The 13,452-nt window shown below is 46.2% G+C and overlaps 2 protein-coding genes across 2 annotated transcripts in view; both read right to left on the reverse strand.

Moving 5' to 3' along the window:
* The window catches only part of LOC132467536 (endoprotease bli-like), a gene marked incomplete at its 5' end in the record, with an annotated part of 12,609 nt that extends 7,146 nt beyond the window's left edge, over window positions 1-5,463 (reverse strand). Inside the window, 2 exons of the mRNA XM_060064875.1 lie at window positions 1,832-1,935; window positions 5,185-5,463. Coding sequence (XP_059920858.1) covers window positions 1,832-1,935; window positions 5,185-5,463 — 383 coding nt within the window. The remainder of the gene's footprint in view (window positions 1-1,831; window positions 1,936-5,184) is intronic.
* Window positions 5,464-5,580: 117 nt separating this feature from the next.
* Window positions 5,581-10,613, reverse strand: LOC132467537 (neuroendocrine convertase 1-like). The gene is made up of 5 exons (XM_060064876.1): window positions 10,437-10,613; window positions 9,031-9,110; window positions 8,540-8,628; window positions 5,822-6,090; window positions 5,581-5,586 (listed from the first exon to the last, which is right to left on the reverse strand). The coding sequence occupies exons 2-5, from the start codon at window positions 9,054-9,056 to the stop codon at window positions 5,581-5,583; spliced, it is 390 nt and encodes a 129-aa protein (XP_059920859.1). The 5' UTR covers window positions 9,057-9,110; window positions 10,437-10,613.
* Window positions 10,614-13,452: the final 2,839 nt, after the last annotated feature.

Genomic DNA, 13,452 nt, shown 5'->3' on the forward strand with positions numbered 1-13,452 from the left:
CCCTGCCTGATCAGTCCTCGACCCCCCGCCGAGGCCGCTAACACTACGCCGTTGGCCACACCGCGCAGAGCCAAACCCCGGAAAAGAAAAAGAAAAAAAGAAAGGGAAATTTCGTCCATGAAGAAGAGAAGATTTAGTGTAGATGAGAGCCAGAGATGTGAAGTTGAAGGTTGAGGTTTCTTCAACTCAAGGCCATAACGCGAATGCGCATAGAGAGGAAAAAAAACGCGAGGAGCTCAACAACGCAAAAAGCAGTGAGGAAAACGCTTCATTCTCATTGAAAACAATTACAGCAAGCTGCCCCAGGGTGCATAAACGCACTCTGTCTGATCGGCACCTTTGTCCCTTTAGTTCCGCTGTCCCCAATGGAACCGTGTTCTGGAGAAAACGATGAACGGTAACCAGAGGTTAGAGACAAACAATATTGGATCCTGTTTCAATTGTACCAAGGTTTGCCAAATGATGTTTGTCGATTTAAAAGTAAATTCTTCAACTCAAGAAAATCACAGTTTGTTGCAGAAAGGATCATAAGATTTAGTTTTGTTGGAAAACGCAGTGCTAGATCTCTCGTCTCGCACATTACGGGTACAATACCTGAAATGGGTACTTAAAAATTATAGAAAAATACGTTTTCAGGTGAAGGTATGTGCGTGAGAGATACAGAGAGAAACAGAGAGAGGGCGAGATAAAAAAAGAGAGAGCGAGAGACAGACAGACAGAAATAGCGAGAGAGAGACAGAGTGATACAAACAGAGAGATATAGATGCTGGGAGGTGGCTCTCTCTGAAAACACAGGCCCCTGATTACTCAGAGCTAATTAGCAGATCGTTTTGGAGCACCACCGCTGTGTCTGCAACCGGCTGACCCAGAGCAGCTCCCTTACCACTTCACCGTACAGAAAACCTCCAAAGCCCCACCCACAGCCACAGCCCCACCCACCATCAGGTACATGTGGAGAACCCTCATCTCCAGACAGCCACACATCCTTAACTTCCCGAGTAGGGCTGGGGACAGACCCACACTGGTAAGAGGAAGAAGACCAATAATATGCCGGACAGGGGGAAGGTCGTGGGAAGCGGATCATAAAAGTGGGCTACTTTGAAAAAAGGCCGGCGACGGTGAGACAAACGTTGACGAGATTCGTATTCTCGACGCCTGAGGGGAAAAGCGGAGTGACAAAAATGAAGTGGGGCGCCGAGATGGACGGACAGATACGCGGCGAGAAATCGAGCAAACAGTGGGACGACAGAGCGGCGTCAGGGAGGATGAATGATTAACCGCGGGACTGACAAGTCTGTAGATAGCGTGTCAGGCTAACAGATACGGATAGACAGACAGATAGTGCCAACTACATATTAGGACAGAACCGCGACTGAGCACTAATCCGTCGTTATTTTACCCTATAGAATAAATGTACCTGCGAGAGTGGGACACAGGCCTGAGACAAGCAATGGCAGAGAGGGTGCAGGCACAATTCTCAAAAGCTAGTTAGGAGGGGGTAAATGAAAGAAAAGGAGAATAGATGAAGGATTGATGGGAAAAAATGAAAGGAGCAAAGACACAACGCAGGAAGTGTTCGATGATCGGATAAGAGAAGATTAGATCAAACAATATCTCTGCGGACAGTAAAATAAATCAATGCACTTCGACAACACAAAAGGCACACAAAAAATATAAAAATATATAAGAAGCATGAAGAAATAATAAGACATATATATTTATGCATACATAATATGCATCAATTATATAATTATATATTCCCTGTGAAGCTATAGATAGCTATTCATAGGTTCAAACCGTTTTTCTGGACTGACATTAAAGATAGACTCACTTGGCCTCCAAGACTAGAGCCAGTATACCAGCAGCATAGGGTGCTGCACTGGACGTCCCTGGAAACCGGGTCTGACAGCCATCCTCCAGGTTCGACACGGTCACCTGTGGAACACACACATACACACACGCACACACACACACTCACACACAGACAAACACACACACACACACACACACACACACACACACACACACACACACACACACACACACACACACAGGTACACGTGTACATTTTAGCCCTGCAGCATGCTGGGAGCTAATGGTTCCTGTGGACCTATTAGTCCAGAGGAAGGTACACACATGCTAACTCAGTGACAGGCATTTCATTTAGCTGACATTGAATACTCACACGCACACGCACACGCGCACGCACACGCACACGCACACACACACACACACACACACACACATACAATTCCTCTTAATTGTGAATTAAGAGTGAATGTGTGTAGCAGAACTGCTAAATTGCATTAGGGCAACTCTCTCTGGTGCGATAATAGTGTTTAGTGAGGGTTTAGTGAGGGTAGGTTTTCATTCTGAAACACAAAACCACTTTAGGGAAAATCAAGGCAAAGACCAGCCCCAGACTGGTGGGACAGTTCATAACAGAAACTAGTTTCTTTCAGGCTATTTAATAAAATTAAGACATATGGTTGCAGAAAAACACACATCATCGTTATACAGTACTGTTTTACAGTTCTATATATAAATAAATAAATATATCATATATATATATATATATATATATATATATATATATATATATATAACAGTGTTATCAATTAAGAAAAGTCATATATACAGGCAAATACAGATTGGCCAGAGACAATGGACACACATTTCAAAGTCTTTATTTGTGTCCGCATTTATAAAATACATTGCAAGGGCACAAATATTTTCAGTTGCTTTTGATGCCCGACATCCTCGAAACAACATGTTGCAGTACTTGAGTCAAACATGCACAGAATAGACAATACGTACACATGAGCTTATTCTGCACACAGTCTGTTAACAGACAGAGAAAATCTATGGGTACAGAAAACACATGACCTAGGCTGCCGAAAATAAAAACGATAAGCTGGCATTTATAGCCTAAATGTATGATAGCTTGCACTAATGGTTGGAATTTAACTTGTTTAGTAAGGAAAGCTTCCTCTAAACTTGAGTCAAAAGTGCAACCAACTTCCCATAGGAAAACCTCTCTGTTATTCTCATCAATCACAATGACATCCGGTGTATTTGCTGTTATACCTTTAAATACATGGGGGTCATTGCATTGGAACATTTCTGGTTTCACACATGAATGTTTGTAGAACAAAACAGAGGAATAAAACATGGGTGACACATCTTTGGTGACAATGTCAACAATCCTGTCATGCCTGGCTATGTATAGTCCTTGGTAAACATTACAACCGTTTAAAATGTGGGACATAGACTCTATGGTCTGACGCTGTCCATGGTGTAGACAGTGAGAGTCATGATTATTGGGATACCAGATGGACAGATTCAGTTTAGTTGGCAGCACCTGGAAGCGAGCCTTTATCGTAAAGATTAGGATGTCCTCATCGATAGCTGCATTTTTTAGAATTGAGTGGGACACAGAGTGATCAGCTGACTGGAGGCAGGCAAGCTTCCCTTGCAGCCTCAGTCCTGTCCAGCGCTCCTTTCTCTCTTGCTCTCTGAGCGTTAGAAGGTGCGCGCGCGCGCCGATGGTGGGGAGCACGCTGGATGTTCCGTCGCGGCTCACTGTTGCGCGCACATTTATTGACAGGTCCGTGATCACAGACTTGGAGACGCTCACCGTCTCGTTGTCCGCTCTTTTCCACTCCAGGGAAACACCAGTCCAGTCACACAGGTCGTTCAGATCGGGCCAGTCAGAGTTTACGCCAAACCCTGGTGCATATTCAAACGATAAATAATGTTAATGTATGTTCCTCCGAGCACGGGGATACCGGATCTATTTGTAATTGAATTGTCCACGATAACTATATATCCTATGGTTTTTCTTTCACACACACACACACACACACACACACACACACACACCCACACACACAGTGTTACTCTTGGTGTTCCTGTGATCCGTGTTCCTGGTCATGTGGCGGCGAGGTGGCGAGGTGGCGAGGTGCGGCGGAGACACAGGGGAAGGTGTGGGAAGTCGATATCACACTGATAAAAATGGCCGCTATTCCGCTGCTTCGGTGGCCCCTGAAATTGGCACACTGTTGCCTCCCGGCTTTCACTGTCACACCTTCGCCATCAACACCTCTTCTTCTTCTTCCTCCTCTACTCCTCCTCCTCTCCCTTTCCCAGTCGCTTCAGCCTCGCTTCACCTCCAATTAACACCTGCTCTGATGCGTGTGTGTGTGTGTGTGTGTGTGTGTGTGTGTGTGTGTGTGTGCATGACAGTGTGTGTCTGTGTGTGTGTGTGTGTGGGGAGTGTGCGTGCATGTGTGTGTCTCCTGTCTGTTTGCCCGGCGGTAGTCTAGGTCAATCGGCGGGCCACTATAAATATCACACTGGTCTTCTCACAGCTCACAGGTGGTAAAGAGCAGCGCTGACACACTCGCGCGCAAACACAAACACGTGCGCACACACCCGATCGCACATTTAACACGACGGGAAGATGGAGTCAAAGATAAGTGTCACTTACACGTGAAGCCACTAGTCGAGTAAAAGGGGACAGAGGTGCGTACATTACTAGAAAGTAGACTGGACCGGCACACCGCCGACGTGTTAAGCCCTTTGACACACCAATCGGACGGTCGGTCGTTGCCAGATAAGGTAGTCGGATTGGTCAGTCGGCTCCCATCAGCCCGACACGGTCGAAAAAAGTGGGGAGACACGAAAACGCGTCACTCTCATTGGTAAAAACAATCACAACAAGATGCCCAAGGCTGCCTCAATGCGCTCTGTCTGATTGGCGCCTTTGTCCCTTTAGTTCTGCTTGAACCTTATTTTGGAAAGATCGATGAACGGTAACCAAAAGTGAAAGACAAAAAATATATTGGATCACGTTTCAATAGTAACATGATGTTGACAATTAGGTTTGATTTAAAAGCAAATTCTCAAGTCAGGAAAGTCGCAGTTTGTTGTAAACAGTATTAGTAAGACCTCGTTTTGTGGGAAAACACTCTGCGCTAGATCTCTTGTCTCACACAATATACGTCACTAACACAACCATGTATCCTACCTGTGTTTTATTATAGGCTACATCCAGCACACACCCACCACTACACACACACACACACGCCACCACACGCATACACACACACACACACACACACACACACACACACACACACACACACACACACACACACACACACACTTGGTTCACACACGGACCAGCGGCAGAGATCCGTCCGGGTTGGCTCCAGTGGGCGTGACCGCCATGATGGCGGGGCAGGGTTCTCCATAGAAGGCGGGCTCCCCGGTGTGAGTGACAGCTCCCACAGCGATGCTGTACACAGAGTTGACGTAGCCATCGGCTCCACAGTGGTCGCGGTGGATCCCGCCGTTCCCCGACGCCCACACGAAGACGCTGCCCCGCCCGTGTCGGCCCTGCAAGTGGAGAAAACAAGCAACAACAACAACAACAGAAAACGGCTCAAAAACAGGCAGTATTTACAAATCACAAGATGGGGAACTTCTTTGACAAATGAGGGCAGAGCCGAGAATGGGAATGGTGGTGGGGGGAGGGCCGGTCCAAAAAATGGAAGAACTCGGGGAAAGCAGATCTGTTTACAGCTGTGGTTAATGCAGGAGAGGGATAAACGTTAATGTCTTATTTGGGGAACTGGGTTTTGTTGGAAGCGTGGAAGCATGTGCTGCGGCTTCAGTGTTTTGCAAACACTATCAAAAAGAGCTGAAACAGATTGCTCCATCTGTGCTACGCCTGCTCTCTGGGGGGACATCATCCTCCGATTCCATTCTATTTCATTTATCTTTTTGTTGTTTGGTTGTTTTTTTTTCCCAAACCCACATCCTGCCTGGATGGGCGTGACTGAGACGTGCAGCCTGTGTAAACCCCAGACGTCCGGGTGCCCCAGTGCGGGGGCCACAGTAGAAGAGAGCTCGCCTTGTGCGCTCCCCACTGGAGGGCCCGACGGGCGAGGCGGCCGGGGCCCCCCAGCTCAGAGCCGTTGTCGGGGGGCCCCCAGGAGCACACGTAGACTTGGATGAGGTTGGGGCTGAAGGTGAGGGCCACGGCCTCCATGGCGTCGGTGACAGGGCCGCCCAGCAGGCGGATCCCTGGCAGCGGGGAGAAAATGCACAACAACAACAACAATAAACAACAACAACAATAAGTTGTTTGATTTATGAAGCGCTTTTCATTTAGGAGACCCCAGTGAGCCGTCCAGGGCTAAAACAGAAAACTGTTAACTAGAAATGGACTTAAAGCACAATAACATGCCGTCCTATATGAGAAGGTATTTAGGCCTAACAACAACACAATAAGTATTGTTGTTTAACAAAGAAATCACACAAAGGCCAGAGATACAGATATTAGGATTCAGCGGGTTAGATAAACTGAGGCAAACCAATATCAATCTCTATACGTTGGGCTTTAGGTGGGTACATGATATACCATCTATATCTATATTTATATGTTCCAGGGGGACTCTGAGGCTGCAATATAGTAATCAATACGTAGTCTATAACAGCAATCACATATCACTCATAATTTATGCATACATTTTATCGAGACATTGTCCACATTATTGATCACTTTATTGTCAAATATATGAAATCTCATAATATTTCAATTTGAAAATGTCAAACACCCCTTAGCCAGTGAAACACAGGCTACTTTATGCTAATGAATGCACTTTGAATTATGAATCCATTGAGAAAGGATAAACACATCTAGGAGTCATCGCTTATTATTCCATAATTGTTAGTGGGCAACGAGGACACGAACAATTATTCATAAATATTAGAGATGGTTAACCAAGTAGCTATGGTGAAAAACAATGCTAGTAAATAAATAATATCCAAGTATATCCAGCCTCAACTGATGACAACATTTCTTTAGACCTTACTGTCAATTCTGCTCAATGTGCTCAACAACCTCTGATAAACAAAGCAAGGTCAAAGGTTAAAGTTCACAGGTCAGGGTACATGGGTCAAATGATGCCTAAGGTTGCGTGGGCTTTATTAATCGTCTATCTTTCGTTGACAATGATTTCCCTCTAATTGCGTTGTTCCCGGGGAACATTGGTGTTCAGGCCGACGCGATGGGAGGTGTTTGGGCCGACCATTGGGATGAGCCATGTTGAAATGCGGTTTGTAGTGGTTTTAATGACTACATTAAAAATCTGTTTCATCACTGGCTTGAAACAGTCGGTCACAAAAGAAGCTCATACTGGTGCTCCCACTAAACATGGGAATTTAAATCTGCTCTATTTGGCTAAATACACAAACATATCGACATGAAGATTTCTAATATGATCTTCGTTAATAACTACAAAGCTTCCACCAAGCTAAATAGGATGCAATAGTGTTCAGTGACAGTGTGTCAAAAAAATAAATAAATGATTATGCAGAAAATCCATCCGATTAATATAGGAAGGCGACATAGACGTCAGTTTCTCATCTTTGCTTTTATTCCCCCTAAGCCTTGCTTACATGCTTATTCCAAAGCGTTCAGCCATGCTTGTTCTGAACTCAAACAAACTGCTCATACATTATTATACAATTAATCAAATTCAACATGAGGAGACAGCGTGGTTTACGATCACACTCAAACATACATGTTTGCCACTGGTTAACACCGAACCCAACCACACTACTGGAGGACAATTTATTTATTGTTTCTGTTTATTTAATAGATTTTTGCGCTGTTTAATTCACACTTCTTTGAATTATTAACAAGGAAATCAAATATGTGCATTTTGATAAGACGTTTCCCAGTGTAAAAACATCTTGATAAATTAAAGAAGCCTGCGTATGACTGCTTTGGGGACACAAATAACACAACGTGCGTTTACCACAGGAATTCATTTAAAGCTTTTAAAGATTGACAGATTTGAGCCTACAGTGCCTAATATCTATGTTGTCGGGGGAACAGAACAAGTGCTTGTGGATATCGACATTGACCGAACGCACCTTCACACACCTTTTTGAATAAATAAGGTAAACTAATTTGAGGGTTCACACAAATGCCGTTCGATCAACATACACCGCACCACATTCCTGTCTCTACCGTGCTTTTCTGACAAATCACCATTTAATAGGATTGCGGGCAAATAACAGATCGATTGAAAATTCAAGCTCAAGCTCAGTCTAAAATAGTACTTCGTAAACAATATATGAGGGTCATTTTTCAATCATTATATCTTGTGTGGCAGCCCAAGTATAAACAGTGCCGAATGCATCATGGGTTTTTTCTTGGGCGATACTAATCGAGAGGACTCCAGAGTCATATTACTGTAAAAGCCCAAATCAACGTTCATATAAAGGAGCCTAGTCTATTTAAAACTATATTTTGCCACGTCTCACATGAGAAATGCTGTGGCAGTTTCAAACATAACAATAATGAAATTGATGTCTCCCCATAATGAAAAATAATATTACGATCAATTACTGAACAATGATCAAACAATCATTACTTCCAAAAAACAATAACTAACATTCAAAATGGTGGCTGTCATTGAGATGTGAAGCCGCGATGTGCGAGCCCTAGTCGCTTTTCACTCACCTCCTATTCTGGCATTGAACGCGATGCCCACCCCACAGTAGGAGTTGTTCGCCTCCATGGCTATCTCACCCGCGCAGCGGGTGCCATGACTGTGAGGCAGCAGAGTAAACAAAAGCTGTTAGCCAAACACCTAAAGCCAAAGAGATATAGTTATTAACACAGAAATAACTAAACCGTACAAGCCATTAGAGTGCTGAGTGTTGAGATGACGGTGGCTAAATGAACACAGTGATGTGACATAAAAGGCTTCGTCATTTCACAGCCATTGTTGCGCGCTGTGGAAAGTACAGTTCAAGGTATAATACAAGGTAATTAAAGGGGTCATGCGTGCATAGGTAATGATTATAATAAAGCGGTGTTTACCCCACACAAAGCCGGCTTAGGAAACACACAATGAATACCGTGGAGACCGCAAGCCCTGATAATGTTATTTTATTGGCTGTTTGCAACAGGCGCATTGAGAGATAAAACAGAGGAAAACCAGCCATTACCCGTTCTCCTCATCCCTGATGGGCATGGGGTCATTGGAGAGACCATGTGAACTCAGCAGGTCAACACTGGCAAGGGCTTCCTGAACCACACATCCACACGCAAACACACACACACCCACACACACACACACAGACAGGCAAACACATAGAAAATGATAACCACGCTCAATAGCATGCAATAACCAGCAGGAATACATAACACTCACACAACAAATGATAATGCTTCTTGGCAACAAGGGTTTAAATAAAGTTGAACTATGACCTTGTGAAACCGACTAGAACATATATATATACATATGTATATAGATATGATGTAGACTCATAATCCAGTCTCTGTATAGATCTCCTATAATAATGGTAACATCTTGTAACAATAAAGTGGGTTTTACAGGGGGGGCCTTTGTAGATGTTAAGAGCAAAGAAGTAGCATTACGTAATCGAATGAATCTCCCCGTCTCCTTCCCTCCCCTCCCTTCCCCTCTCTCATCCTCCCTCCTGGTGAAGTCAACTTAAGCTGCGCCACGCAGCGTGCTCTGACATGCGACACGTTGGCCTGCTTCCCTCCGCCTATTGGATTAAATATGACACGACAGTGGCGTCCTGCCATTCCAAAGCCGGGCTCCATGTAAACACTTCTGTTCTTCTGTGTAAAGCTAAATGTGCATGTGTCCAACATGATCCCGATGAGATTAGAACCTTTCATGATATGAAGGAGTTTTCCCCTTGTATGTGGGCATGGATGTGGGATACAAGGACTACATAGGGGAGGTACAGTATACTTGTTTATAAGCATTATGGGTGTACAGTTATTGATGTGCACCTAAAATGCCTGCCTGGACTCTGATGTTATTTATGATGGCTGCTATAGATGATCCGAGACTATGGTTGTTCTTGTTTATCTGATGTTCTTTTAATCGGTCTATATGTTCTGTGCTGTACCACAATTTGCCCTTTGGGGGACATTACCTTTTTCTTATATTCGAAAGTTTTTAGCTTTCAGACACAGATTTACATTATAGATACTGTTTTGGTCAAACTTGCTTTTGATCAAAAGATCAAAAGACGAAATTAACTTCTAAAGGGTTCCGTACGATTTTTTGTTTTGTTCTCCTTGGCAACCCCTTTTGCAATCAGAGGTCATTTTCCCTAGAGATACAAAAAGTGTCGCCACCGACATTCATAATACTGCAAATGCAAGGGCTTTCATCAGTGGGCCATAGGCTCAATCACTACTGTGTAACATCATTCGGCAATAGACTATGACTTCATATATTTACATGGAAATCTTCTAGATAACCGCTTTAAAGAAACGGCTGACAGCATTGACATGCAGTAGGATATGTAGGCCTATAGATAAATATATATTATTTTTATAATTGTTTAATTTAAGGGTTCAGTTTACTCACAAAGTTCCTTTTCAGATCCTGGTTAGTGTAGTCCACACCTGGTTAGAGACAAAAGATAGATATTTTATGTGTTTATATACTAATCTAAGCACATTTCAAAATTGTTCACCAATTAGCAAATCACGGCATGAGGTTGAATCGTGAAAATATTCAACACACAATACACCATTAGATACGATATTTCCATTCTAATATGATTATGTGTAGTTTCGTACTATGCTGTCTGCCTGCATCAACTGCCCTTCCAGTGCCCCCTTTTCAAACACACACACACACACACACACACACACACACCCACACACACACACACACACACACACACACACACACACACACACACACACACACACACACACACACACACACACACACACACACACACACACACAGCTTTCTCCCCTGCACCCGGGCTCCTGTGGTCTTAGCCAGATAAAAACCAATGAGGGCCCCAGGAGGGCCCCCACCTGCTATGGCGCACATCACTCACACACACACACACACACACACACACACACACACACACACACACACACACACACACACACACACACACACACACACACACACACACAGACGCGCTAGCCCCGACCAGCCTTTGTCCCGCACACAGGCAGAGCCTCTGGTTGTCATGGTAACGCGCAGTTGTTTTTTTTTCTCTCTGCAAGCGAGGGCCTGGCTGTTGCCGAGCCGTAGACCCGGCTGCCTGAAGAAGCTGCATCACACACACATATCGCCCTCCCGCAGACCGGCAGCACCCTGTAGCTACACATACTGCAACACAAACACACACACACACACACACACACACACACACACACACACAAACGCGCACACACACACACACACACACACACACACACACACACACACACACACACACACACACACACACACACACACACACACACACACAAACAAACACACACACACACACACACACACACACACCCACACACACACACACACACACACACAAACGCGCACACACACACACACACATACCCACACAGACACACACACTAGGGTCACACCAACCCTGCCCTCTACACAGACTCTCCACTCTCGCTCTCTGGGATCCCTCGCTGTCTTTCTGTAGTCAGGACCCACAGCCGTATTTTACAGCAAGGAGGCAAAGAAAAAAATAAAACTACTCGTGCTCTCTCCCGGTTCAAGGTCTTCCTCCTGGACCCATGGCTCTGGGTTTTGACCCCTCTGACCTGTCTTCTCTCAACCTCAACCTTTACCGCATCAGAGATCTCAACACACAGGCTGCCTCCCACCTCTCAGACACCACTTTGCTTTCTAAACCTCTCTGCAACCTTGCAACCTGAAATCTGCTAGAACCCAGGCCTAGGGCAACCACAGCACTACTAATTACCACAATGTCCAAAATAAACCCCCCCAAAAAAAAAAGCTAATTTGTCAAGATGTACTTGTGATACGTTCATACATCCTTTCATTGACATACGGGCCCGCACATTGTGTTGATGACAATAGAGGTGATTTGAGGTTGAATTTAATTACATGCAGATTATGAATTGTATGTGTGTATCGATATCTAGATATATATTTTCTATGTGTATTCATAATCTGTATGTATTCAATTCAATCTCAATTCATCGTTTTATATATATATATATAATACTGTATATATATATATATACATATATACTTTGCATGTGTATTTGTGCACATCACAATGGTATGTGCTTGAGGGTGCATCGAGGTCATTGCCTGAACAACAACAACAACAACAACAACAACAACAACAACAACAACAACAACAGTGAATGCTAGCCCACAAAAGACGTCCCGATTGGACCATTGACACCCGGCCATGGCGTATAGAGCCGCCGCGGTGAATTAGCATCGGGGAACACGCAGCTTCGGCGTCACACAGGAGGGCACCACGGATGGCTAGCATGAAGAGGAGTGTGAAGACTGTACCACTGTAGCCGCCCCCCCCCCCCCCCCCCCCCCCTCCCTCCCTGCGGACTGGGCTGGCGTCCCGCAGGGAGGGCTTGTGTGCATGCAGGACAACAGTAAACGATGATGGGACGTGGTGAGACGCTGATCAGCGGCACTAATAGGCGTGGCTGACGGCGCGGCCCTCTGCCAACCTAATGAAGAGCCTAGCTGCCCTGGTGGAGCCCGGCCCCCGCACACCACCGCCTCCCTCGGTGGGGGAGAGGGCAGAGGGGAGAGGGGGGAGGGGGTGAGGGGGGGAGGGGAGTAGAGGGGGGGCCGAGGGGGAAAGGAGGGGAGGGGGGAGGAGAGGGGAGAGGGGGCGAGGGAGAGGGGAGAGGTTGGTAGGGGGCTGAGGAGAGGGGAGAGGGGAGAGGTGAGAGGTGAGAGGGGGCGAGGGAAGAGGGGTGAGGGGAGACAGGGGAGGAGAGGGGAGAGGGTAGGGTAGAAGGTAGAGAGGAGAGAGGCGAGGAGAGAGGGGAGAGAGGGGAGAGGAGCAAAGGGAGTGGGGTGAGGAGGGAGGGAGAGAGGGGAGCAGGGGAGGAACAAAGGAGAGAGGGGAAGCGGAGAGAGGGGGAGGGGAGATAAGAGAGGGCAGCAGGGGAGGGGAGAGTGGAGAGGAGAGGGGAGAGAGGAGAGGAGAGAGGAAGAGGAGAGGAGAGAGGAGAGGAGAGAGGAGAGGAGAGAGAGAGAGGAGAGGAGAGGAGAGAGGAGAGGAGAGAGGAGAGGAGAGGAGAGAGGAGATGGGGAGAGAGGAGAGGGGGGGAGAGGGGAGACGGAGTAGGTTGAGGGGAGTAGGGTGAGCGAGAGGGGGGGAGAGGATAGGGGAGGGTGGGAGAGGGTGGGGTGAAGGGAGAGAGGAGAGGGGAGGGGGGCGAGAGAGGCAAGGGGAGAAGAGGAGAGGGGGAAGGTGTTGAGGAGAGGGGCGAAGGGGGAGGGCCGAGGGGAAAGGGGGGTGAGGGGCGATGGGGAGAGGGGGGAGAGGAAAGGGGAGAGGGGGGGATGGGTTGCTGGTCGCAACACCTTCATCCTCCGATATGTGTTTGTTACC

This window comes from Gadus macrocephalus, chromosome 11 (assembly GCF_031168955.1).
Source record: "Gadus macrocephalus chromosome 11, ASM3116895v1".
Taxonomy (NCBI): domain Eukaryota; kingdom Metazoa; phylum Chordata; class Actinopteri; order Gadiformes; family Gadidae; genus Gadus; species Gadus macrocephalus.